Source organism: Capra hircus, chromosome 22, assembly GCF_001704415.2.
Source record: "Capra hircus breed San Clemente chromosome 22, ASM170441v1, whole genome shotgun sequence".
Lineage (NCBI taxonomy): Eukaryota > Metazoa > Chordata > Mammalia > Artiodactyla > Bovidae > Capra > Capra hircus.
The window spans coordinates 38,817,876-38,842,939 of NC_030829.1; the positions used below are offsets into that span (position 1 = coordinate 38,817,876).

A 25,064-nucleotide genomic window follows, 5' to 3' on the forward strand; every position below is an offset into this window, starting at 1 on the left:
CTGAACAGTCTTTAGTTTTATGCTGCTCCATTCAACACATGTTTATGAAGCACCTACTATGTGCTAGGCACTGGGAGCTTAGCAATGAATGAGAGGAACATTATCTCTTATTGTATTCCTATGAGAGAGACATTCTCAACAAATAATTTACAAGCGTAGCGATTATTCAGCATAGCTGATGCAATTGGACCATAGCGCAAAGGGACCCAGCCTCACCTGGGAGGCCATAGAGGAAAGGCGTTTGAGCAGAGGTCTAATAGATAAGTAAAATCTCACCTGGTGAAGAAGAAAACAAAGAATGTCCAAAGTACAAAGACTTGGGGAGGAAAAAAGTAAAAAGTGAAAGTGAAGTCGCTCAGTTGTGTCCGACTCTTTGTGACCCCATGGGCTATAGCCTACCAGGCTCTTCCATTCATGGAATCTTCCAAGCAAGAGGACTGGAGTGGTTTGCCATTTCCTTCTCCAGGGTGTCTTCCCAACCCTGGATCAAACCCGGGTTTCCCGCATTTCTGGAAGACGCTTTACCATCTGAGCCACCAGAGAAGCCCCGAAGGTCTATTTCACTCTGGAAACTGGAGGTTCATTGTGACTCAGGGTAGGGCCAGAGCCAAAGAGGGAAAATGACAGGGATGGAGTTGGATGGAGTTAAGGATCTAATCCTGAGCCTGTTGTTATGGGATTTAAGGGTTTGCATAGAGACATAATGGAAGTTGATTCAGTCGGAGAAGTTAAGAGAGGCCATAGAGAGCCCAGCTGCCTTCTACAAGCTAGTGTTGGGTTTGCAGTCTTCTCGTTTTGAAGCTTTGAGCCACTAGTGGAAGGCAAGACTTAGGTTGTCTAATGTGTTTTGTTCACATGGACCAAACAAAAACAGCTTGCCCTGAAATGCTCAAGAACTGTAAAATACTGATCTGCTGTGTCTTCTATGACGTCTTTCATCAGCTGCTCCCCAGTGTTTCAGAGCTTGACATCCACTTTGGGGTCTGTGACAGATAATTTTATCACCTAGTAGGACATCATCCTCATTCCAGTTCATGCCTTGTTAAAACACACATGACAATTAACATATCTGCTGTCCAAGGCAGCCCTTCAGAAGAAATAAAGTAAGCATCCAAAGTTAATCATTTCCCTTAATATTCTTTAGTAAACAGATAAAGTATTCGGGGTGAACATGACACAGACCCAATATTTTCTTTAGAACATGAGGTGCTGAACTATAGGGTAATAGGTCAGCTATGAAAGAAATGCCTAACAAACTTGTGCATGGCTTCAAACAGAAAGTAATCGTTCTGAAATTAAAAGATAGAGATTCTGACCAGACCTCTGAGTCACATGCAGTGGGAAGCTTATCCCCAGAAAGGTAGATGAAGAGACGTGATTGTGAAGCCCAGACTTACAGAAATGTGAGAAAGTCATTGAACATTTTGGAGTCTCACTTTCTTCATCTGTAAAGTGGTGATGCTAGTGCCTACCTCAGAGACTCGAGGGAACAGTTAGGTACAAAGTGAGCATTGGCCTTGTATGATACCTGGCATGTTATGGGGGGAGTCCCATAAATAGCCATTCTTAACCTTCCTTCAACCTTGAATATTCATTGGAAGGACTGCTGCTGAAGCTCTAATACTTTGACCACCTGATGTGAAGAGCCCACTCATTGGAAAAGACCCTGATGCTGGGAAAGACTGAGGGCAGGAGGAAAAGAGGGTGACAGGATGAGATGGTTGGATGGCATCACCAATGCAATGAACATGAGTTTGAGCAAACTCTGGGAGATAGTGATGGACAGGGAAGCCTCATGTGCTGCAGTCCATGAGATCGCAAAGAATTAGGCACAACTTAGCAAGTAAAGAACTAAAGAGCCTCTTGATGAAAATGAAAGAGGAGAGAGAAAAAGTTGGCTTAAAACTCAACATTCAGAAAACTAAATCACAGCATCCAGTCCCATCACTTCATGGCAAATAGATGGGGAAATAATGGAAACAGTGAGAGACTTTATTTTGGGGGGTCCCAAAATCACTGCAGATGGTGACTGCAGCCATGAAATTAAAGGATGCTTGCTCCTTGGAAGAAAAGTTATGACCAACCTGGACAGCATATTAAAAAGCAGAGACATTACTTTGCCAACAAAGGTCCATCTAGTCAAAGCTATGGTTTTTCCAGTGATCATGTATGGATGTGAGAGTTGGACTATAAAGAAAGCTGAGCACCGAAGAATTGATGCTTTTGAACTGTGGTGTTGGAGAAGACTCTTGAGAGTCCTATGGACTGCAAGGAGATCCAACCAGGCCATCCTAGAGGAAATCAGTCCTGAATATTCATTGGAAGGACTGATGCTGAAGCTGAAACTCCAATACTTTGGCCACCTGATGCGAAGAACTGACTCAACGAAAAGACCCTGATGCTGGGAAAGATTGAAGGCGAGAGGAGAAGGGAACAACAGAAGATGAAATGGTTGGATGGCATCACTGACTCGATGGACATGAGTTTGAGTAGGCTCTGGGAGTTGGTGATGGACAGGGAAGCCTGGAGTGCTGCCGTCTATGGGGTTGCAAGGAGTTGGACACGACTGAGCAACTGAACTGACTGACTGAGAAAATAAGCAACAACAACCTTCCTTCATCTTAAACCTGTGGGAAGGTTGAAATGACCCTAATACTTTTAACCAGCAGTTTTCTCACTGGCTCAGTCCTTAGCATAGCATCTTTTCTCCTAAGCAACCCAAACTATTCTGTAACAGAAGCAACCAAAACTCTCTTATAAGTTCTTATAACTTCCATTTCAGCATATTTCCATATCCAGAAATTGGATTCCTCAAAGATATTTTCCATTAACTTTAGTATACTTTTAGCATTTCTCACTTTAATTCTTCAGGAACTTTTCATTCATACATGATCTCTAGAATCTCTATTAATCAAAATAGTTCTGTTACCAGAGTTGAATCTTCCATTCTCCAAGAAAATGTTAAATTGAGCCAAGTTTATTTCAACATACAGCAAGCCATACTTACTTGTCAAGTTCTGCCCCTTACCATATTATAATCTTGAACAAATTAATTAACTTCTTATCTTAATTTACTGACCCATACAATAGGAATAATAATACCTAGATTATGTGGTATTTTTAGAAATAAATGAGAAAATGCTATATATCTGCAATGGGATAAGCATTCAGGGTCACAAAGAGTTGGACAGGACTGAGCGACTTCACTCAAGCATTCAGTGCTTGTTTTAATACTGGTATGTTTGTGGTTGTTACTGTGGTTATATCACTGAGTCCTGAGTATTACAGTCAGTTACTTAATCAGCCACCATGTTTTAAATGATGGCTCTATGCGAATTATTGAGCTAGAGTTGTAGACTAGGGAAGACTTTTTTAAAAAGACTTGATTCTTGTTAACTGAAAGGTACAATCTAGAGTCCATACAAAGCAAGAACCTGAGATTTTCTGGTCCATTGTTTCCAGTGATGTGCTCAGTTTCTACCTGCTGTTAAGAGCAAATTCTTTGCAGTCCTTTCCATGTTCACTTTTAGTGATGTCTTGTTGGAAGCTTGACATTGACCTAGTAAAAGTGCACATAGCACAGAAATTAGCAGATTCTACCAACCAAGGCTGCTGCTTCTGCTGCTGCTTCCCTTTCTCCCTCCTCCTCCTCCTTCTCTCTGATAGCCTTTCCTGGTGTATCACTGAGTATTTACCAAATGTAGCGGACAGTCTACATGTTATGTGAGAAGGTGTCAGATGTGGCAAAAACTCAGTATTAAATAACACCAGTCAAGTTGTGAGGAAGTTATTTCTTTTTTAATTGTATTTCCCTCCATATCCTTCTATCAGGGAAAAAGTTTCCTTTGAGTGTTTGCCTCTCAGACTTCTCCAAATTTTCAGATCTTCATGCCCAACAAAAAGAGAGACAGAGAGAATGAGCAGCCTCAGACACAGCACCCTTAGCAGGCAACCCTGTCTACCTAGAAAGTAATAACTTCGTCATATGTATGTTGTATTTATTTTTACGCTTACCTTCTCTTCTTAAGAGTGATCCTGTGTTTCCATTTACGGCAGTGATACCAGGTTTCTTTTTAGAATTAAGTATTTAAAAAGTGAGCCAATTTAAAGGACAATATTAAGTAAATAAGTAAATACAATACATACAGAGGGCCGATGGGCAGTAGGCCAAATCAGGAAGATGGTATTGATGCCAAAAGTTTGGGAAGTTGTGATACATTCTAGCCACCCCTTTTTGCAGTTGTTTACACTGAGACCAGAGAAGGAAAATGACTTGAGCAAGTCATTTTGACATAGAACCCAGACCTCCTGTCTTATCAATGTGTTTGTTTTCCCTGATCTTTACCTGAGATGCAGTAAAGAAAAAAAATGCGGGGGAGAAAAAAAGCTTCACTCTAGCAGACCTAGCCTGGCTATAAGAGGTTATCTCTGGCAGCAGCAGTAGAAGCGCTGTATACCCTTGAGTTCAAGGTGAGGCAGCTGCAGGGATAGGGGAAGGCAGCAGGGGTGACAAGTGGTGCCCTCATGTAGAAACATTACTGTTCAGTACAGGCTACCTTGGCTCAGCACCAGGGCCATGTGGAAGCAAGGACACGAGTAAGACATGGCCCCTGGCCTCTTCCAGCTTACATTCAGTTGGGCTTCTTGGTGTTGAGAGATGTTTACAAGATAAAGCCCGAAAATGGCAGAAGTGGGCAAGGGCCCCCTACTATTGTTGTTTCTTTATTTTCTGGCTGTGCTGGGTCTTTGCTGTGGCAAGCAGTCTCTGCAGTTGCTGTGCGAGCTCCCTGCAGTGGGTTCTGTTGTTGCAGGCACTAGGGCAGGTGGGCTCAGTGGGGGCGGCGCATGGGCTTAGTTGTCCTGGGGCAGGTGGAATCTTAGTTCCCCAACCAGGGGTCGAACCTGCGTCTCCTGCATTGAAAGGCAGACTCTTCACCTGGACCACCAGGGAAGTCCCAATATAATCAAATCAAAACAAGCCTTTATTCCTTCATGGAGAGTTTCCAGAATTAAAGCTCTCCATTCTGCATTTCCACATTTCCCCTAAAGTGAGAGGATGTCATGTCAATAAGTACATGGAAGAGCAGCTCAGTAGCCTTGAGAGGGCACAGACCCTGGAGTCCAGCGGACCCACGTTCACACACCTGCTCCATGACACTGCCAACTTGGGGTCCTTTAAAAGTCACTAAACCTCTCTGAGCCTCAATTTCCTCATCTCTAAAGGGTAATAACCATCACCCCTCCCAGTGTGAGGGTTAATTACCAATAAATCGCTTAGCCTCGTGCCAGGGAAATAATAAGCTTGTGACCATTGTTGAGTCTCAGCAGCATGAGAAGAAAGAGTGGTTTTGGAGGAGCCCTTGAGCCTTGCAGAAATCTTCCCTGGGAAATAATGGTTGGGACAGAAATGAGGGAGAGTGGAAAGAAAAACAGGTCTCCTTCCATCGGGCATCTGTTCGGAAGCCCCAGCGGGGAAGAGAGATGAGAACATACACTTCCTGGACCCAGTCTCGGAGCACAGTACCCTGAGCAACAGGAGACGCGAACAATTCTCCTCGTTAATGAGGCTGCGGCGCCTAATCAGCGCATGGAACAGAATGCTTTTGCTTAATAGAGATCATTTCCCTGCCTCTTGCCCAACTCCCCAACAGTGCCAGCAGCTCTTTGTTTGATGAAAGGTGGGGACTTAGAGTAGTGTGGTGGGATGGGCTGGAGGAGGTATTATTACCCTCATTACTATGATAATAGTTTAATCACGATCAATATTTATGAACATGCACAGAAGCCGTGCAATCAACCAGCAGCCGTGCAACTCGTGTTCTTGCCTAAGGAGGCTTTCCAGGGAAGCCTGGGCTCTCTCCTACCTTCCCCCAGTCCCTCTGAAGCTCTCCAGTGGTCCTCAGAGGTTATTTCAGAATATCCATGATGGTTCCATCAGTTGTTACATATGAAGTCTTGTTGTGATGATAGGTGAATATCATCATAATATTACCTCCTTGGACTTCTCAGGTGGTGCTGGTAGTAAAGAACCCACCTGTCAATGCAGGAGACATAAGAGGTGCGGGTTTGATCCCTGAGTCAAGAAGATCCCTGGAGGAGGGCATGGCAACCGACTCCAGTATTCTTGCCTGGAGAATCCCTTGGACAAAGGAGCCTGGAGGGTTATAGTCCGTAGGGTCTCAAAGAGTCGGACACAAATGAAGCAACTGAGCGCAGACCCTCTTTGCTTTTCAAAGTAGATCCGTAAGCCATGATCTGGATTTTATCCTCAAACTTAGGTAAATTGTTTTGTGAACAAAGGTGTGGCAGGGTAGGGGGCAGCATAATGCAGTAATGAATCCTTTGAAGTCAGATCCATTTTTGTTCAGATCCCAGGTTTGCCTTATGTTAGCTGTGTTCCCTGGGGAAAGCAGCTTAACCTCTCTGAGTGATAGTTCCTTCACTTGTAAAATGAGAAGACATGTTATGAAAAGAATTGGCTAGATACTGTAAATTAGGCATCCGTATTTTTATGTACAACTTCATATCAAGTGACTTCCCTGGTAGCTCAGTCGGTAAAGAACCTGCCTGCAGTGCAGACCTGGGTTTGATCTCTGAGTGGGGAAGATCCCCTGGAGAAGGAAATGGCAAACCACTCCAGAATCCTTGCCTGGAAAATCCCATAGACAAAGGAGCCTGGTGGGCTGCAGTCCATGGGGTCGCAAAGAGTCGGGCACAACTGAGTGACTAACACTTTCCCTTTCACTCTATATCAAGTGTTCTTTCTGTGTTGTCTGTGAAAAGACAATTACTTTCCCAAAATTCATAGAGCCAGTCATTGAAAAAACAATAGTGAGAGTCTGAATTTAGAATCCAGTACTCACTCTCTCTCATCTGAAAAAAAAAACTGTTTTAAGTTCCACTTACAGGCAATTTAGAGAAATTTTATTTGAAAACATTTTGATGCTTGACTCTTATCTTTCAAATGTGAATCACATTTTGAAAACCAGTGATGATCTTGCTGAGCAGCGGCCTTCTGATGACCTACCCATAAACAATTTTTGAGGTCACAGTTCCCACATCTGGTAAAAACAGCGCTTCTAAAATCCTGCCCTCCTAAAAAGGAAAGCAGAGGAGAATGGCCTCACACTGAGTGAGCGTCTGTGCGGCATGAGTTCGGTGCTGACACGGGCACAGCGCTTCCCAATTGGCCAGAAACAACCTTGATCTGCAGCAAGCATTGAAAACACTTCAGCCCCTCTGGTGGCAGAGCTCTGGGAACCCGTCATGCTGTCTGCAATTCCAGATCCACTTCAGGGCTGTGTTTTGCTCCAGTGCTCAGAAAGTGTTGGAAGGGGCTTTCACTGTAATTGTCACTTGGCCCCAAGCAAGAGCCACCGAGGTTTGCTCAACTGCTCACCCGCACACACAGTCCCAGTACATCCACCCACTGGCACATTCTGTCTCCCCCAAGCCGTCAGTCCCTCGGTTGGCACTTGCAATTCATTCCTCTTCCCAAGATGCACTTAGAGCATCCAGATTATGTATTGAGGGGGGTTTTTGCTAGGTTTTGCTGCTCAGAAACATGATTTCAGTCAAGCAAAAACCTTGAAGAAGTTACCCTGGAGAAGATACAGTCTTCCTGCAAATGCTAGAATGCTGAAAATTCTATCGCTGGTTTTGTTCTTTTTGCAATAATTTCTTATGAAGGAAATATACATATTTGAAATGTGAAATAGAACAGAAACACCGTAGTAATTTTTTAAAAGCAACAGTTCTCAGTCCCATCTCTTTCCACTCTCAATCCCTTATTCCTCAAGGGACCCTTTTAAACAAGTTGGCTTTTCTCTTCCTAGCTCTAAGTGCTGTTCTTAAATTGCTCTTTCTGGTTTATCGATCATAGAGATGATTTTTTCCCCTGCTATAGTAGGTAGAGCATTACTCCCTTTACCCTCTCTGTTTCTCCTCCCAGCTCCCTTCTATTACAGGTGCATCTATATTACCAGCACTCCCTTGGAATCTTTATCACTTTACATAATTCCCATCCACCTTGAGTTCTTGTTTCATCCACAGGATGAGGCTCTTGACACCCATCGCTTCTTCCTTCACCTTGCTTCTTCTTCCAGCTGATCTCGTGTTCTGATATGAGAATTGAATGATACACTTCTTCATTCTTATCACTAAAAAATGTAATAACCTATATGTATGAATGTCTCTTGAATCTAGACCAGAAGTGTCTGATAGAACTTTATTCAATGACAGAGCTATTCTATATCTCAGCTGTCTGATACAATAGCCACCTGTACTGGAAATGTGGCTAGTTCAACTAAAAAGTTGGATTTTTAGTTGCATTTCTTTTTCAGTTATCTAAATTTAAATAGCCACTTGTACCTGTCTGATAGTGCAGGGCCAGACCAAGGTCAATATAAAGGTTTGACAACCTAGAACAACCTGATTTTCCAACAGAAATAATATTAAGAGCTGGCACGTATTTCTTATTGTGAACCAGGAGCTATTCTGAAAAGTCACTTAATAACCCATCTACTCCATGAAAAGTTCTATTATCCCCATTTTATAAATGAGGAAAGTTGAGGCATAGAAAAGTGAAGTAAATTGTCTAATAAATGGTAGATCTAGAATTTGGCCCCACGTCATCTAACCCCAGAGTCTGTGCTCTCAGCTGCTTCTCCACACCGCCTCTAAGCCCTGTTAGAAATGCCCACGTCCTTTTTCACATAGTTCCAATCTGCTGATTAATGATGGACTCATGTTTCTCCCATGTTACTGGCGTAAGCGATGCGTATCATGGGGGCTTATGTGCGTGTATAGCCCATTCCATCTCTGCCACACAACAAAAGAGAGCACAAGAACTAGAGACTGAGGACACAGAGGGGCACATGTAGGGATGCAAGGCAAATTAGCTGATCTTACTAATGGCTGCTCGTTTAGCCTGCAGTTCCAACAGTAGTAACAGTAGCAAGTACTGAGCACTTGCTGTGTCCTTTATTATGCCCCGTGTGTGTATCATCTTAGTTAAATCTCATGACAGCCCAGAGAGCTACAGATGACGTATCTCAAAGGTACCAGGAATATTAATGAGCTGGTTCATAAAAAGCACTGAGAACAGAGCCTGGCACAGAGTGACTAGGCAGCACACACTGCCTGTTGTAATCTTGCTGTCTCCCTGCCGGTTCTGCCTGCTGGGCACTGCTGCATTATCTGGTACCTGTGCAAAGGGTCTTTATTTATCTCTGTTGTTTTTTCCCTTTCCCTGTTAATGTAGTTTTTCCTAGAGGCTCATTTCCAGAGCTCTTGTTAATATTAAAATATTATTAACCTTTTGTTTTCCTGCTAGAGTATTTATGAACTTTTCAAGGTGTGGGAAGTGTTCCCTGCTTCACATCCTTCCTAGCAGCTGCCTCATACACCATCTAAGAGTTGCATTTCTGTAAGAAATCCAGAGAAGACCCTGAGCTCTGTTCCCTATTATCATAGATAAGGACAAGAGGCCAACAGGCTGGACAAATAGACAGTCAAATAGTTAATGGTCATACTGAGATGAGAAATGTGCATTTCATGATTTTTCCCCACCCTCATCCCAGTGGCTTCCACTTAAGCAAGTTCTAGTCCAGAAGTCAGAAAATTTCTTCTGGAGAGAGCCAGATAGTGAATATTTTTTACTTTATAAGTTGCATACTTTCTGTCACAGTAACGCATGCTCTGCCTTGTAGCATGAAAGCAGCTATCAGCAAGATATAAATGAATGGGTATGGCTGTGTTCCAGTAAAACTTTATCGATGAACACTGAAATGTCAATTTCTTGTCATTGTCTCATGTCAGGAAATAAGATTCTTCTTTTGATCTTCTTTCATTTAAAAATGTGAAAACCATTCTTAGCTTGTGAACTACACAAAAACAGGCAGCAGACTAGATTAGACCCACAGGCAAGAGTTTGCCATCCTTTTTGCTAGTCTGTAAACTACAACTAAGAACTCACTTGGTATAGTCGCTCCCAGCTAACTACATGTGAGTTAGACACTAGTAACAATATTAGCTAATATTTCTTAAGCTCTTACTGTGTACCAGTTATTACGTTATTCCAGGGAGCGCTGGAAGCTTCTATCCTGGGTACAGAATAAAGAGTACCATGCTCAGCAAGTCATTCTTTCAACACTTTTTAAATTTTTTATTTTATATTGGAATATAGTTGATTGACAATTTTGTGTTCATTTCAGGTATACAACAAAGTGATTTAGTTATACATACACACATATCTACTCTTTTTCGGGTTCTTTTCCATATAGGTGATTACAGAGTGTTGAGTAGAGTCCCCTGTCTTTGTTGATTGTTTTTTATTTAGCCTCTACTGTATACCAGGCACATAGATAGTGAGGAGAAAAGAAAGAAATTCTTATTCCTCATGGAGCCTACAGTCTAGACATGAGGATAGTGATAAATGATAAAATTCAACTAATAAAGATAAAATCATTTTATAGATAGTAGTGGTACAAAGTATGATACTGAGATACTGAACTGCCTCAACTCTCAAAAAAAAAAAAATGATTTCTAAGATCTTCTTGGTTAGGGAAATGGAAAAAGAGGCAAAATAGCACCATGATCCTAGCAGCAGATATTTCACAAACCAAGCATTGAAGTAGATATTGCTGGGCCCTTGAAAGAGCAGTGTGGTCAGCATTTTCTAGGCAAAGGCAGAGAAATCAGCTCAGAGCTCTTGTGAAGTCAAACAGAAACGGGTGGAGTCAGCTCGTGCAGAGAATAAATCGTTGGCTTGGTTGGTTTTTGTCTTTTTTTGTTTTTAAGGGACCACAGGGAGAAAGAGAGCTCAGGCAGTCGCTAATGCAGTGGTATCTGTTCTGACTTCTTTTTTCTTCCATCTTTGCGTCCTACCCACCAGATTTCTGTTTGCAAAAAGGGCCTAATCCACTTTTTTTTTTGTCTGTGCATTGATTTAATAGTATCAAACCCTGAGGTCCTCGTGGTCTGCACCTGGGTTGCTTTTTCCCCTAATGAAGCAAGAGAAGTGGTTTAAGCCCCCGTGGTGCTCCCTGTCAGAGCCACACAATGATTAACTCAGGTCCCCTTATTAGGACTGGGCAGAAGAAAATCCCTTAGTCATCAGCATTGTGAAAATCCCAGAATGGTGAGTGTTCAATGAAAAGATTACCTTTGGGCACCTGAAAAATAATGGAGGAGCTCAATAGAGTAACCATTAAGCCTGTCTACACACGCTAAGTCAGGTGGAGGGTCTAGGTAATTAGCTGGGACATTCAAAGCCAGAGAAACCGTTTTGGACCTTCTGCCCTGAGTCGGCACAGATTATTATTCAAATCCCTCAAATATTTTTCGAGGAAAAGCCATTTTAGGTTGTGTCTACATACAATGAGAAACAAGACTTAAATATGACTGGTTAATAAAAGTGGTTTGATAGATTTTTTAAAAAACTGGATTATAGACAGCTTGGGGGATGTGAGGTTCAGAGCTGTAACTTACTGCCTGTGTGACTTTAAGCCAAATTGCTTCCTTTCTCTCAACCTCAGTTTCATCAGCCGTAAAATGGGACTGTTAATAGGACTGTTTTTCAAAGGTTGTTGTGAGGATTAAATATAACAAGTGCAGTCTTCCTAACTCTGCACCTGGCAAGTAGGAAGCACTCAAGAAATGTTACTTATAATTATGAGTCGTGGCGGGGGACATGACTCATTCTGGGTGTTTGGAGAGATAGTGCATTTAGACACCATCCAAGGAAGGGGCTGTGAGTCAAGCATCAGTGGCTTCCATCCCTGTCCCCTAGTGCAGTCCCCAGGACCTGAGAATTGTTCTTTCCTGAAGACCTGTGAAAATATGATCAGCTGGTCTTACCACCTTCACCCTTGGTCTCCATCAACTTCTCCTAGTTTGTATGTCTCTTTTGAACCCAGAATTGGCTCTGTCTGGTCAAGGGGTGAGGGTGGGGTGTTTATGGATACTGCTAGAGAGGAGGCAGGCATTCTTTGTCCCACCAAAGGGGATGGTGGGAAAGTAGGGAGTCTCAGGAAATGAGGTCTGGTTGAAGTCACAGTTCTTGCCTCCCTTGGAGGGCAGTTGGGTCCCTATGGAGAAAGGATGGTGTCTGGGCAAACCCCTCTCCCTCAGCCTTTTCTCCTGTGCCATAGGGCACTTAGCTTTGTACTAGAGAGTGCTAGGGATATGTGATTGCATGTACAGAGCACCCTGACTTGGGGAATTGCCCTCCCACTTGTGCCCTGGCTCGGGCAGCCTGAGGAAGGGAGTAGAAGGGAACACTGCCTCAGTGTTCTAGAGAGGAGTCCACTGCATATGGTGTTCACGGAATTGACAGGACGTTTGCCAGACTGAGAACCAGCTAAGATACCTGCTGGAAACCTGGGGAGATTCCAGCATCCTTTTTATGGTGAGAAATTGCTCATGGACTAGACATGAGCAATGAAACTGTCTCCATGGCCGCTGGGATGTGGAGCTGGTACTTGATCTACACCAGTAATCCAACATTGGAGTAAGAAGAGGTACATGTGGTAGCTTTTACCACATCTGCAGCTCTGTTCTTCACCCTTAGCTGGATTACCTCGTCCAGTCCCCTCTGTATTCCTTTGAGGAACGTTATAATTGTCCCATTTGCAGAGTAGGCTCAGAAGTTAATTAACTTGGTCAAAGTCACCTGGTGTGCACTCAAATTTTTCTGACCCTTGACAATGATTCGAAATCCCTATTGAGTTGGGAGGATCTGGTGCTTCCTCTCTACTTAGCATATAGCTGGACAAAGACAGAGTCCTGTGGATACTTTAAAAAAAGCACCTAAAGGTAGCACATAAAGGTTGACATTAAGCAGGAAAGGGCTCTCTAGGGGCCACAGTTCGATCCTGGTTCTGTCAGCTTACTCACTCAGCTACATCTCGACATGTGTACTGAAAAACAAACACACGAAGAAACAGAGCTAATAATAGCTTTCTATCTTTTTAAAAAGTTTACTCATTTATTCATTTTTGGCCGTGCTGGGTCTTGGCTGCACACGGGCCTTCTCCAGTTGCAGCAAGCAGGGGCTACTCTCCAGTTGCAGTGCACAGGGTTCTCCTTGTGGTGGCCTCCCTTGTTGCAGAGCACGGGCTCTAGGGCACCCAGGCCTCAGTAGTTGCAGCACACGGGCTCAGCAGTTGTGCCTCCAGGTCTCTAGAGCACAGGCTCAGTAGTGGTGCATGGGCTCAGTTGCCCCATGACATGTGAGATCCTCCTGGACCAGGGATCGAACCCATGTCCCTGCATTGCAGTGTGGATTCCTAACCACTAGACCACCAGGGAAGTCCCAGCATTTTGTCTCTTAAAAAGATGAGCAACAACGGGAAGCAGTCTTAGAGGTAATCTCTCGCATGAGGAAAAGCTCATGTCAGAGCATCCTGCATACCTCATGCTTGAGCTCCTCCAGCAAAGTGTCCTCGGTCACAGAGACAGCCAGCGCCTGGCTGGACCAAGATAGCTGTTTTCACCTTCCTTTAGAGTCCCATTGTGTTCCTCATCCTTCCTGATTGTATGCTCAAGAATTACCATGACCTAGTTCAACCCTCTACATTGAAGGTCCTTGCTGAACTACATGAAGGTTTTCATTTCCTTTGCCGTTAGCCCTTCCTTTTCCAGAGACTTTTCCTTCACTTTTCTTGTAGAAGACACTTCCAGACCGCCCTGGGTCCTCAACATCCTCCTTCAAGTTCAGTGGCCAGAACCAAAAATGATATAGCACATCTTTCTAAATAATAATAGGACCACAACTTATTCTGTGCTGTTTTTTATTATGGGATGGAGAAAGGTTAATAAGGTTAAGTGCAAGTCAGCAGTTATCAAATTTTTAAAAACGACCCGTGAACTGAGTGCTGGTGCATGTAGCAGAGGGGATGATTTTCATCCGGATACAGAGTTCACCTCATCTTCCCAATCTGATTTGAAAGGAATAGGCTCTGACTGGTGTCCTTTTCTGGGTTCAAACTGCATGTTGGTGGGAAGAGTGGGCGTGTTGAAAGGTTGATCATTTCAGCTGTAGCAAAACTCTTACCAACTGCCAAGCACTCACTCAACAGAGCGAAGGAGGCAATTTGTAGCTGCGAAGAAGAATTTTGTCAGCAACTGCCTGCCTGACCACTGAAGCTTACCTTCCTCACACTTTCTACCGGTGGTGAGAAGATCAGGAGTTCAAAAGGAAAAGTTAGGGCTCAGGAGACCTGCATCTTAGTTGGGCTTCTCTGCCTTCTGGCCCAGGTCAGGATCAAATAAATTTTTAAATTCGGTGGGTTTTAATGTTCTCAATAGTCAATAGATAGGATTAATAGCCCTCCCCCCTTTTGCAGGTTGGCTTAAAAAGAAACAATACATGAAAATGTTTTGCAAAGTGAAAAACATCATCGAAGTGTTAAATGTTAACGTACATAGAGGAGACGTGAAAGGAGAGTCACCCTCTTGCTCAAACTAAATTCCAGAACAGGAATAAAGAGGCAATAGTTCAGGTTGAGAATCATTTGGCAAAATGTTAATTATGTGAAATCTAGAAAGCTTTCCTCATACTCCCCTTAACAGCCCAGGGTGGGTTCACTCCTTCACCCACCATGCTTTGCAAGCACCCAGCTTTATATGCAACCCTTTGGGCTTTCAGACTGACTCCTGCAGTGACTTCTCCATCTTGTCTGCTTATCCCTTAAGCATCCTGAAGCCAGCACTGGTCACTAGCTGCTTCTTCCTTCTACAGATTTTCCCTGAGTGCCCTTTCTAAGCCAGATACCAAATGAGTCACGGGAGACAGCCATGGGCAAGACATGACATTGTGTGGGAGACAGACATTGCAGAGAAATGACTGAATTGCAGTTGCAATCAGAGCTGCAAAGAAAAAAAAAAAAAAGTAGGGTTCTCAGAGAATCTGTACCAGGATACTCTGGGAATCATCTAGGGTGTTGGTGGTGATTTCAGGAGATAGAATGCATTGTCCTCTCAAAAATTTACTAATCAGTGTGTATTCCACCCTTTAAAGTTTACAAAACACTTTCTTATACATTTTTTTCACTTGATCAGGTAGGTTATCAACCCTACAAAGTACGCAGTGCTATCACCCTATTCTAGAAATTGAGTAACCTAGGCGAAGGGACTCCAGAGTGATGATCTGAAGGTCAACTATTAATATTAACAGTTCTGTCACTTACAGAACTTTTAAGTCCAAATCCTGTACTCTTTCCACTCTGCCCATTGGCTCACTAATTTCTCCTTTGTTGTTGTTGTTTAAGTTGTTAATTGTGGAAAAAGTCACATAATATAAGACCTATTATTTTAACCATATTTAATGGTACACGTCAGTAACACTAAGTACATTCACATTGTTCTACAACTCTCACCATTATCCATCTCCTAAAACTGTCACCTTCCTAAATTGAAACTCCTCATTAAACACCGAGTCCTCAGTCTCCCACCCCACCCCACCCCCAGTCCTTGGCATCTTTGAGTGTACTTTCTGACTCTGAATTTGACTATTCTAGGTATCTCGTGTAAGTGGAATCAGACCACATTTGTCTGCACCTAATGTAGATTGGAATGCATTTTTAAGGTGAACTTTATATATACCCTAAGAGTTGACATTTTAAGAAGTGGCTTTGAGAAAAGAGCAACAGGGACAAATACTTCCTTGGATATTTTCCTGGGAGACGTGTGGGTGAACGTGGTGATTCCAATACTGGGGTGCAGCGGGAGGGGAGGGTGCTAAAATCCTACTTGGCCTGCAGCTGAAAAATTCAAACATAAACAAAAGCAATATTGAAAAAAATTTGATGAGGACTTTAAAAATGGTCCACATCAAAATAATAATGATAATAATTTTTTTTAAGGGGAGGGAGGAAAATGCAGAACTCCCACACTAGTTCCAGTGTGTCAGTAAAACTTTGCTGTCTTTCTCTTTTTCTCTCCCTCCCTCTCGCTCACTCTTTTTCTCTCCAAAGCAGTGGGTATCGCTTGCAGAAAAAAATAGCAAACAGATTTTATTGTTTTAGTACCTTTCTTGTGTTTCCTGGTCAGCTCTGTCTGCCAGCAGATTGTTTTAACTCCGATGGTGATACAGCATCGAGCTGTGAACAGCTAAACATAAACACCAGCCTCACTTCCATTCTCTCCTTTCCTCCCTAGGTGAAGGCAGCTTCCAAATACGTGGATGTGCCTGTGAGTATTTGAAAACTGTTTTTCTTGGGGGGAGGGGTTGGCTTTCATGAGAATTTTGATGGTGCTCTTTTCATTAGTTGCCACTAAATTGTATAGTCCTGACTTGGATCACCAGAAGAAAGGCAAGAATATTTCCTGGTAAAATCGTTTTGAGATGAGAAGAGGGTATGGTTTCTTTCAGCAGGAAAGAGAGATTGTATTTGAGGGTGACCCTGATTCACTTTCGTTGTATTGGAGGGTGACCCTGATTCACTTTCGTTTCCATCTCCATTGGTTTTTCTGGCATATTTCATTCTGTTATCATCCGGCTCCCCTCCCCTCCTACGTGCACACCTTGGGAGTAGGGCGTTGAGCTAGAAATTTGCACAAGCATGCCAGCATTTTTCAAAAACAAATAAATTCGGAATTTGTTCATTTTGGGGTCAATTCTGCAATTGTTTTAAAGAAACCTTACAAAACTGCTTATAATTAGTCCAGACCTCATTAATGAAGAGAGCTCTCCAAGTTCACAGATAAAGCACTCAAAGTTGCCCAAAATTTACATTTAAATTGAGGTTAAGTATTACACATGAATGCTAGAGTGTGGGATTACCTGTGATAAATCAGGATACATTTGTAGACCGACTTGGGCCTGCCTATTAGCAAAATAAAATTGGAGAGATTTAAATATATTCCAGTAAAGGGGAAAAGAAAATGATTCTATTTCTCCATTTCTAACAAAAGAGGTGTGAGTCTATTATAAAATATTAAATTTAAAGAGCTTATCTCAACAGCCACCAAGGGCCTTGTACTGAGCGTTTCTCATTCTGAACGTGGTTAAGTACCCTCCTTGTTCAAATACTTATTTGTTAAAATTTGTTTTTTTCTAAAAGGATTTATATTAACATTTAAATTCATTTCCCCAGGAAGCTCAGTGTGTAATGGTTTATTGGCTTATTTCTCAAAGGATGGCAAAATGGAAAATTGGAGGGAGTTTAGCATTAGCATATATTTTGTTTGTTTAATGAAAGAATGTACAATCAATAATTATGCTTTGAATTTATATAATACTTCTCATCGGGGGACCCCCGACTCCTTCACGTGGATAGTCCTTATAATGGAGAAGAGAAAAAGCTCACATACCTGGAGCTAGGAGAGAAGTAATTCATTTTCGCAAAAGCCCCAGAGTAGAAACTTCCAGTCCACGGGGAGCAGACTACTCGTTTTTGAGCCTGGTTCTCCATCCTTAAAATAGAGATAAAAACGCACATCACAGATTCACTCTGCAGATGACATGGCACATACATGGGATACTCTCTTCTGCAGCAGGAGCAGGGTGGGGTGGGGTGAGATATTTCTGCTTTGTTGCACAAGGGAGGAGGTGGGATGAATTGTTGACATCCACCCTGGCCTAGCCTGGGCTTCAGCAGTCATAGAAAGGGAGTTTATAGTCCCCAACCCAAAGATCTGGTAACTGAAGTCTGTTTTCTGTTACACCTCAAAGCAAAGGGGAGATCTCACCAATGAGATTTAAACAGATTTAGGTGGGCATCCTTAAATAGGTGGGCAAGACCTAAATGTTGGAAAAAATTGATTTGGCAGTTGGTTCTATCAACTAAAATTATTGGGGGCAGAGGTCAAAAAAAGACAAGTATTGGTAATGTCACTTTGCTTAACCCACTTCCTGTGAGCCAGGCTCAGATTTATTGTCAAGATGTGAACAAAATGGATTCTACGTCGACACGAAAAGGCACAAAAATCAATTAGCCAAGTTTTCCCCGCCTAGGGAGACAGAGAAAGTGATGCAGTATGTCCCCAAATGCAGTATACTTCCCACCCACAATATACAATCTTATAGGAACAAAAACTGCAGCCAAGCCTTATAAACAACCTCCGTGTGTGAGGCATTGTTTGAAGCACTTTACATTTAACCTTCACAACAATCCCCCTTCGAGATGAGGAAACCGTGGCCCCGAGAGGTGGCTTGCTGAGGATCCCACGGTTCATAAGAGGCACAGCTGAGCCTTAATGTTCTTAAACACTGTATCATCTGCTGAATATGATTTCCTTTCGTGCATAGACAAACATCTTTTTTTGAAAAAACCGAGAAATTATTTTAATTAATATTAGAAAAATACAATCGGCATGTCAAATGTGCTCTTTCACCCTGATTTCACCCATTAGTACGCCTTGGGGACAAAGCTCAACTTTAAAATTAAGTTCCTTAGAGTATTTTTGCAGCAAATCCCTGGTGGCTCAGACAATAATATTATAGCAAATGTTTTAATAAATAATTTTCCAGAAAACATTAGTACAGGATACACATGTACTATATATACATTGTTCACCCAGAGTAAATACTAGTTTACTTCTCAATAATTATTTACTTCTCGAAACAGCCCTGGGAGGGGAGTAATAGGACCATCGTGTTTCACAGTGAGGAAACTGAGGCACAGGGAGGTTCCGTGGCTGCTACAGTCACCTGACAAGTTGACGGGTGCATGAACCTTCAAGCGCTAGCGGTTTGATACAGAGAGCCACTGGCACTGGCTTCCAAGAGTCAATGGTGTGTGTTTGCTTCCAACTCTGCCGTCAGTGAGGGCACGTTGGTGGCTCAAACTCAGCCTTGGGGGGAGTATTTACACCACGAAACTGTCAAGCACTACACTTCAAGGTTGGTTGTTTTGTTTGGTTGTTTTTGTCTTGAAGAGCCAGTCTGTCTACCAGCTCACCAGCAAATATCACCTATTAAATCAGTAGTCCCCAAACCAGAATGTGCAGAGGTGATAGTTGGCAAGGTTTTTTCGGTTTGTTTCAGTTGTTTTTGCTGTTTTAATAGAGATTCCCAGCCCCTTGCCTCCGGAGATTCTGACTCAGCCATTCTGGGGTGAAGCCTGGAGATCTCTGAGAAGCTGTCCACTAGATTCTGGTATTCTGCACAACTCTGGGATCCAGTGGCTAAATCAGTGATTCTTGACCTTTGTTCTATACTGGGAACATAGGGAGTTTTTTTTTTTCCCACAAGTATCACTATGAGGTTGTTCGGCAGCTTAAAGGGGAATCTCTGGGTGTGGGGTCTAGGCATTAATATCATTCAAGCTTCCCATATCCCCATTTGCAGCCAGGTTTAAGAACTCTGGGATAAAATCATCTCTTAAGTTGTTTCTAGTTCTGGTGAGTTGACCTCTGTTGCCCTGTGACGTTTTTGGCACACAGTTTGTTGGTTTAGTTTCTTGTGGGGACTAGTATTTAGTTACCGTAGACGTTTGTCTCTTAATTATCTACACTAAGAGAGAGAAGCACTATTATCAGTCATTCAAAACACTGCGTGATCCCCAAAGCACATCTCTTTGTCTTAGGTGGAATATTCAACCCTTCAGTACGGAGCAGATTTGCATTCCTGATTAGGGCTTGGAGAAGGCAATGGCACCCCACTCCAGTACTCTTGCCTGGAAAATCTCATGGGCGGAGGAGCCTGGTAGGCTGCAGTCCATGGGGTCGCTAAGAGTCGAACACGACTGAGCAACTTCACTTTCACTTTTCACTTTCATGCATTGGAGAAGGAAATGGCAACCCACTCCAGTGTTCTTGCCTGGAGAATTGCTTTAGGATGCTGGAAATTTGCATTCATTTCTCTCAAGCTCAGAAATATCCTGGGAGGAACACACCATGATTAAAATGTCCTATTTCTTCCAAGCCACCAAGTGGCTTCTTCAAATTATGTCTTCTACACATGGATTATAGTTAACTATATGGAGATTTATATGGTCATTATTTGTTTAATTATTTTTTAAAATCTACATCTCATGCTGTCAGTCTGTCCAAGGCACATTTAAAATAAGCAATGTAATTGTGAAATATTAAAAACCATCCTGTAAAGTTTTTCCCATTGTTACTAGATAGCCATGTGGTTTAAAGTGAAATGAAAGTCGCTCAGTTGTGTCCGACTCTTTGTGACACCTGGAATTGTCCAGGCCAGAACACTGGAGTGGATGGCCTTTCCCTTCTCCAGGGGATCTTCCCAACCCAGGGATCAAACCCAGGTCTCCCGCATCGCAGGCTGATTCTTTACCAGCTGAACCACAAGGGAAGCTTCATTTATCTAATAACATCAGTTGTTCAACCAACAATGTTTTTCATCTACAACTACAAGTTAGCTTATTGGTCAGTGAACAGTTATAAGTGTAACCATTTTGGTTGAAAACCTGCTTAGAATGCATTGCACAACCTTCTCTACCTCTTTAAATGGGAACTGACAGTACTTGCACCTTTTCCCTGTGACCAGTGGCCATTTAGTGACCTGCTCCCCCAAGGACTTCCCAAGACGTAGCCCTTCACAGCCCCAGACCTCACTGTATGCTGAGTCTACATGTCTGATGCTCCAGTTTGGCAACCTTCTCCCACAAGCTAAGGGTATCAGGAAAGGTGATAACTTCTGTCAGCACCTCTGTTTCAAATAAGTCCCCTCATCGCCCTTCCTGGTCCACCAAAGGATGGAAAACAGGCTTGTCAGAATTGGACAAAAAGCTGGTCAAAAATGTGGGGACCAGAGGACTTGGAGAAAACACATTTTCATGCAGACTTGGTCTTTTTTTTTTTTTTTTTTTTTTGACATTGGTTTCTCTGAAGCAACTTTTTTCTTCTTGGTTCCAAAGTAGATTCCAAAGGTAGGTAAGGTCATGAAGTGATATAATCTTGTGGGGGATGTGGGGGTGAGAATCATAGTGGCTTATGTTTAAATAGCAATTTGTGGCCTTCGAGGCAGTTTAACTTTCATTATTTTAGCTGATGATCATAACAATCCTTGAAGGTAAGTAGGGGAGCTATTATTAATCCCATTTTACAGATGGTTATAACCAAAGCCCAGAGAAGTTGAAATGACTTTCAAAAGCTCCATTGTGTGGGGGATCAAATAAAAAATCCATGTAGTGTGACTGAGTAGTTTAAATAAGGAGGTGGGACAGAGACTTATTCATTCATGATTTTGTTCATTTGGGAAATATTTAGTGAGCACGTACTATGTGCCATGATTCCTGTGCTGAGGATACAATTTTTAAAAATAGATCAGATAAGGTCCCTGTATTCATGGAGCTTATGTGCTAAGTGGGAGAAGACAAAAAGCAATTAAATATATTATACAGTGTCAGATATTGGTGAGTGCTATGAAGAAAAATAAAAGCTCAGTCAAAAACTCAGTTTTTTAACTACCTGGGTGAGCTGAACTGCACTAATATTTATTTTCAAAGTTCTAAAGCATAAATGAAAGGCCCCTTTGAGGACAGCAATTTAGTGAAACGAGAAGGAGGGGTGGAAATAGCCGTTATTGTAGATCGCTATTGTGGTTACAAATAGGTCTGCTGAATTTGGCTTTGAATCTTAGCTCTAAGATGGCTGCCTGCATCCAGGAAAAGTCAACGTCTGCCACAAGTATCACCAGGGAAGAAATGGAAACAATAATAAGTTTCTCAAGTGCCCCAGGTAGGGGTCCCCATCCCCACTGAGGATGCTCTGTGATGAGTGGCTGCCAAAGGGAGCGGAGGAGAGCGTTGCCAGCTTAGAACTGATAGCTATCACTTCCATCTCATTGGAGAACCTCTATGGTTTCGTATCAGAAAACTGCAACAATTATAGGACCATCACACAACCTGCTCAATCCATTCGCTGAAAATTGCTTGAAAGTGTAGCAGTTGACTACTGCCGCTTTGAGTTGTCCTCATTGTTTTTCAAATTAATACCTTGTCATTGTTTCAGCAGGTGTTAAGAAATGTTAGTAGCATCCCAGGGGCCAGGCATTGGCCCTTTGCTTGATAATTGTTTGCTTTGTATCAGGAAAAAAAAAAATACAAACCTACTGTTTCCAAACCTTCCTCATTTTCACCCTGGAAATTACACAGAAGTGTTAACTAACTTCAATTTGCAGTGCCTGACAGTCATGTCTTGTAGAAAAATGATACTTTGTGATCTAAGGTAAAGTCACAGTAATGAAAACTAATCTTTTTAGTTATTAGCAAACATATATATAGACTGGAAATTTAAGGGGTTTGTGGCAGCTCTCCTAATGACCCACATTACAGTGTTTTAATAGGTTTCTTTGGAGAAAACTTTGATTGCGACATCTCAAGCAGCATGCATTGTTAGTTTAGTTTTCTTTTTCTTCCCATAAATGATTTTGTAACTACTGAATGAGACCACCTGCTTACCTTTCCAGAACACCTAATTTATTTGAAAGTCTAATCCTTCCTCCTCCCCATCTTTTTGAATCCTTGGACTCTAAAGCTATACCAGGAAGAAAGACAATTGGTTGAATGTCTCCTTTGAGTAAACTAATAAGGAAATACTCACTATATACTCAGGTTAAAGTACCCCCACAATATGACTTGGGTAGGAGGCGGTATAGATTGAAAAAGAATTTTTTTACTTGTCACATCCTCAGTTTTTTAAATTGAGGGGATCAGGGAAAGCTTTCATTTTTCTAATATTATTTAAGGACAGACAAGTGGAAGATAGAATATTTTTGAGTATTTTTTGATGGAGCTTTCAACCAAAAGAAAAACCAGAGAATATCTCTCTGTTATCTGGTAAAGATTTATCCATTAGAGTATCTTTGCCAGAAAAAAAAAATTAATAATGGGGAAAAAAAAAACACCTGTACAACCCTGCAATCTCAACCTCCCTCTTGCCAGGTTGAATTTCTAGAAAGAGCTGGAGATTTTAATATCAGTTTCAGTTCCTGGAATCTCAGTCCAGGCTGTGGATAGTGATGCCATATATGGTGGACCCTCTGGATTCGGTGTGCTCTGGACTGCTCCTGGCTCTAGAGGAGAGTTTCAAAGTCCAGGGGAAGTGCTGGGGTTCCAGGCAGGGTGAAGTGGGCAGAGCATGCAGGGGTAGTCGAGAAAGAGCCACTGTCTGAGAATTCCATGTTCACGTTCTCCTGTTTCTTTGCAGAAACCTGGGATGGACGTGGCCGATGCGTACGTGACTTTCGTCCGCCACTCTCAGGATGTCCTTCGTGATAAGGTCAATGAGGAGATGTATATAGAAAGGTTATTTGATGTAAGTAAATGCCTTCTCCTCCTTGAAGGCCAAGGAGGAGACCCTCCAAAATGTGACAAAATAAAGAGACAGGAGGATAAGTCACATTTTGAGAAAATGGATTGGTCCTGATGCAAACTAAATCTTTTCCTTCCCCTCCGCCTTAGGCTCTTATCTGTCCTGTGTCTGTCCCCAACCCTCCCTGGCGTGGCCGTGTCTCAGTTCCCACCTGTGTGATACATAGCGCGGCACACAGACCTCGCACAAGCCGGCTCCTCCCTGCACGAAGCTTGTGAGGTGGCAGCTTCCTCTAACTGGCAAAGACCTTCCTGGGTCATGGTTCCCCTTCTTGCAACCCAGCCCTGCTTTAGCGAGATGCTCCCTGCCGTCTGGGAGACTGCAACTGGCCCCTCTCCTGAGGGTGGTTCACAGCTGTGGCATGCAGCTGTTGCAGGAAACGTAGCATCGTTATCACTTCAAAGACTATTGCGTTTCTGGAAGACTAGAAATCTTTAGCCCTGGGTTTTGGCAAACACTTAATGTTAGTTACTTGTTCTTTTGCTGTTCTAAACCGGGGTGTCCCTTCCCCACCTCTCCCACCCCACCCACTTAAAAATTTGGAAAAAGAAGCAGGGGTATAAAGAGCAGTTACATCAGGCTGCCAGCCTGGCTTGAAGTTCAGAGAACACATTTCTGAGGGGTACTAGTTACCAAGTAAACTTACTTCCACTGTGACTACATCTGCACTCCCAAAGCAAACCACTGAGGTCAAAAGCAAAAAATAAAAAGGAATCTGCTTCGGTCTCAAATTTTCTGTCTCTTTCAGGCCAAAGCAGATGGGGCTGCCTGATTTAGGCAGATATTTTGTTTCAAGTTCCCACCGAATTTGCCAGTGTAGACCCGGCCAGAGTGCATGGAAGCCGGCGTCCTTGTCTCCGTGTGGCTCTAATTGTATGGCCTACTTCTGTCTTGTGAAGCGTGAGCTCCTCCTGTCCAGGTTTCCGTGTTTTGAGTGCCAGCTCGAACATTAATGTTTTGGTCTACTATGGAATCCGTGTTTCTATATTTTTTCCGCGATTGTGTTCAGCAATTTACATCGAGTTTGTGTGTGTGTGTGTGTGTGTGTGTTTTGTTCCATGGCTAAGTGAGCTCATTGTTGGCACCGCTTAAGAATCTGCAGCTCCTGACTTTTCTGCGCTTTGTCTTCCAGCTCATTTGCTTTCCTCGTGTGTTGAAAAGGCTCCTGTCTTTTTTTTTTTTTTCTCTTTTCTAATCATCCCCTTTCTGTGTTCAATATCACTCTTTCCTCTGCATCACCTTTCTTCAAGAAAACCCTTCTTACTTTTTAATTCCCACCCGTCCTCTCTCAGATTAAAATGGAACTTATCTCTCATGTCAAATGTTTTATCACATTATATCAAGTGGCATGAATTAGAATCAAATAATCTTCCTGTGTACATCTTCTAGCATGGCCCACATCCACTGAGAATGCCTCATACATGCATAAAGCTCACCGGCGGGTCCTCTCCCTTCTCTGCATGCGTGCCTTAATGAAAGTACCAAGCCTGGAGTGTCTGGGGCCCAATCACCCAGCCAATAGGCATTGAAAACAGTCAGGCAGCACCCTTGGGTCTGTGTTTTGGAGTGTGGACTCTCTGCCCATCTCCACTGAATGAAATTCCAAGCCACAAATGTTCAGGAAGCCTGTGGGGTTGTTCTTTTCAATGCCTAGGTTGCCTTTTTTTCTTTTCTTTGATCACTATCTTCTAATTCTCAGTTTTGTGTGGCCCTCGTGTGCATGTGTGTGTGTGTTTCTGTGTGAGTGTGTGTGTGAATAACCCAGTGCTCTCCAAAAC

At 42.7% G+C, this 25,064-nt stretch overlaps 1 protein-coding gene across 22 annotated transcripts in view; it reads left to right on the plus strand.

The window, feature by feature from the left end:
• Positions 1-25,064, plus strand: part of CADPS (calcium dependent secretion activator) — a 480,914-nt gene that overhangs the window by 419,554 nt on the left and 36,296 nt on the right. For all 22 annotated transcript variants that reach the window (XM_018038339.1, XM_018038330.1, XM_018038334.1 and 19 more), the window contains 2 exons: positions 16,162-16,194; positions 23,122-23,229. In XM_018038339.1, coding sequence (XP_017893828.1) covers positions 16,162-16,194; positions 23,122-23,229 — 141 coding nt within the window. The remainder of the gene's footprint in view (positions 1-16,161; positions 16,195-23,121; positions 23,230-25,064) is intronic.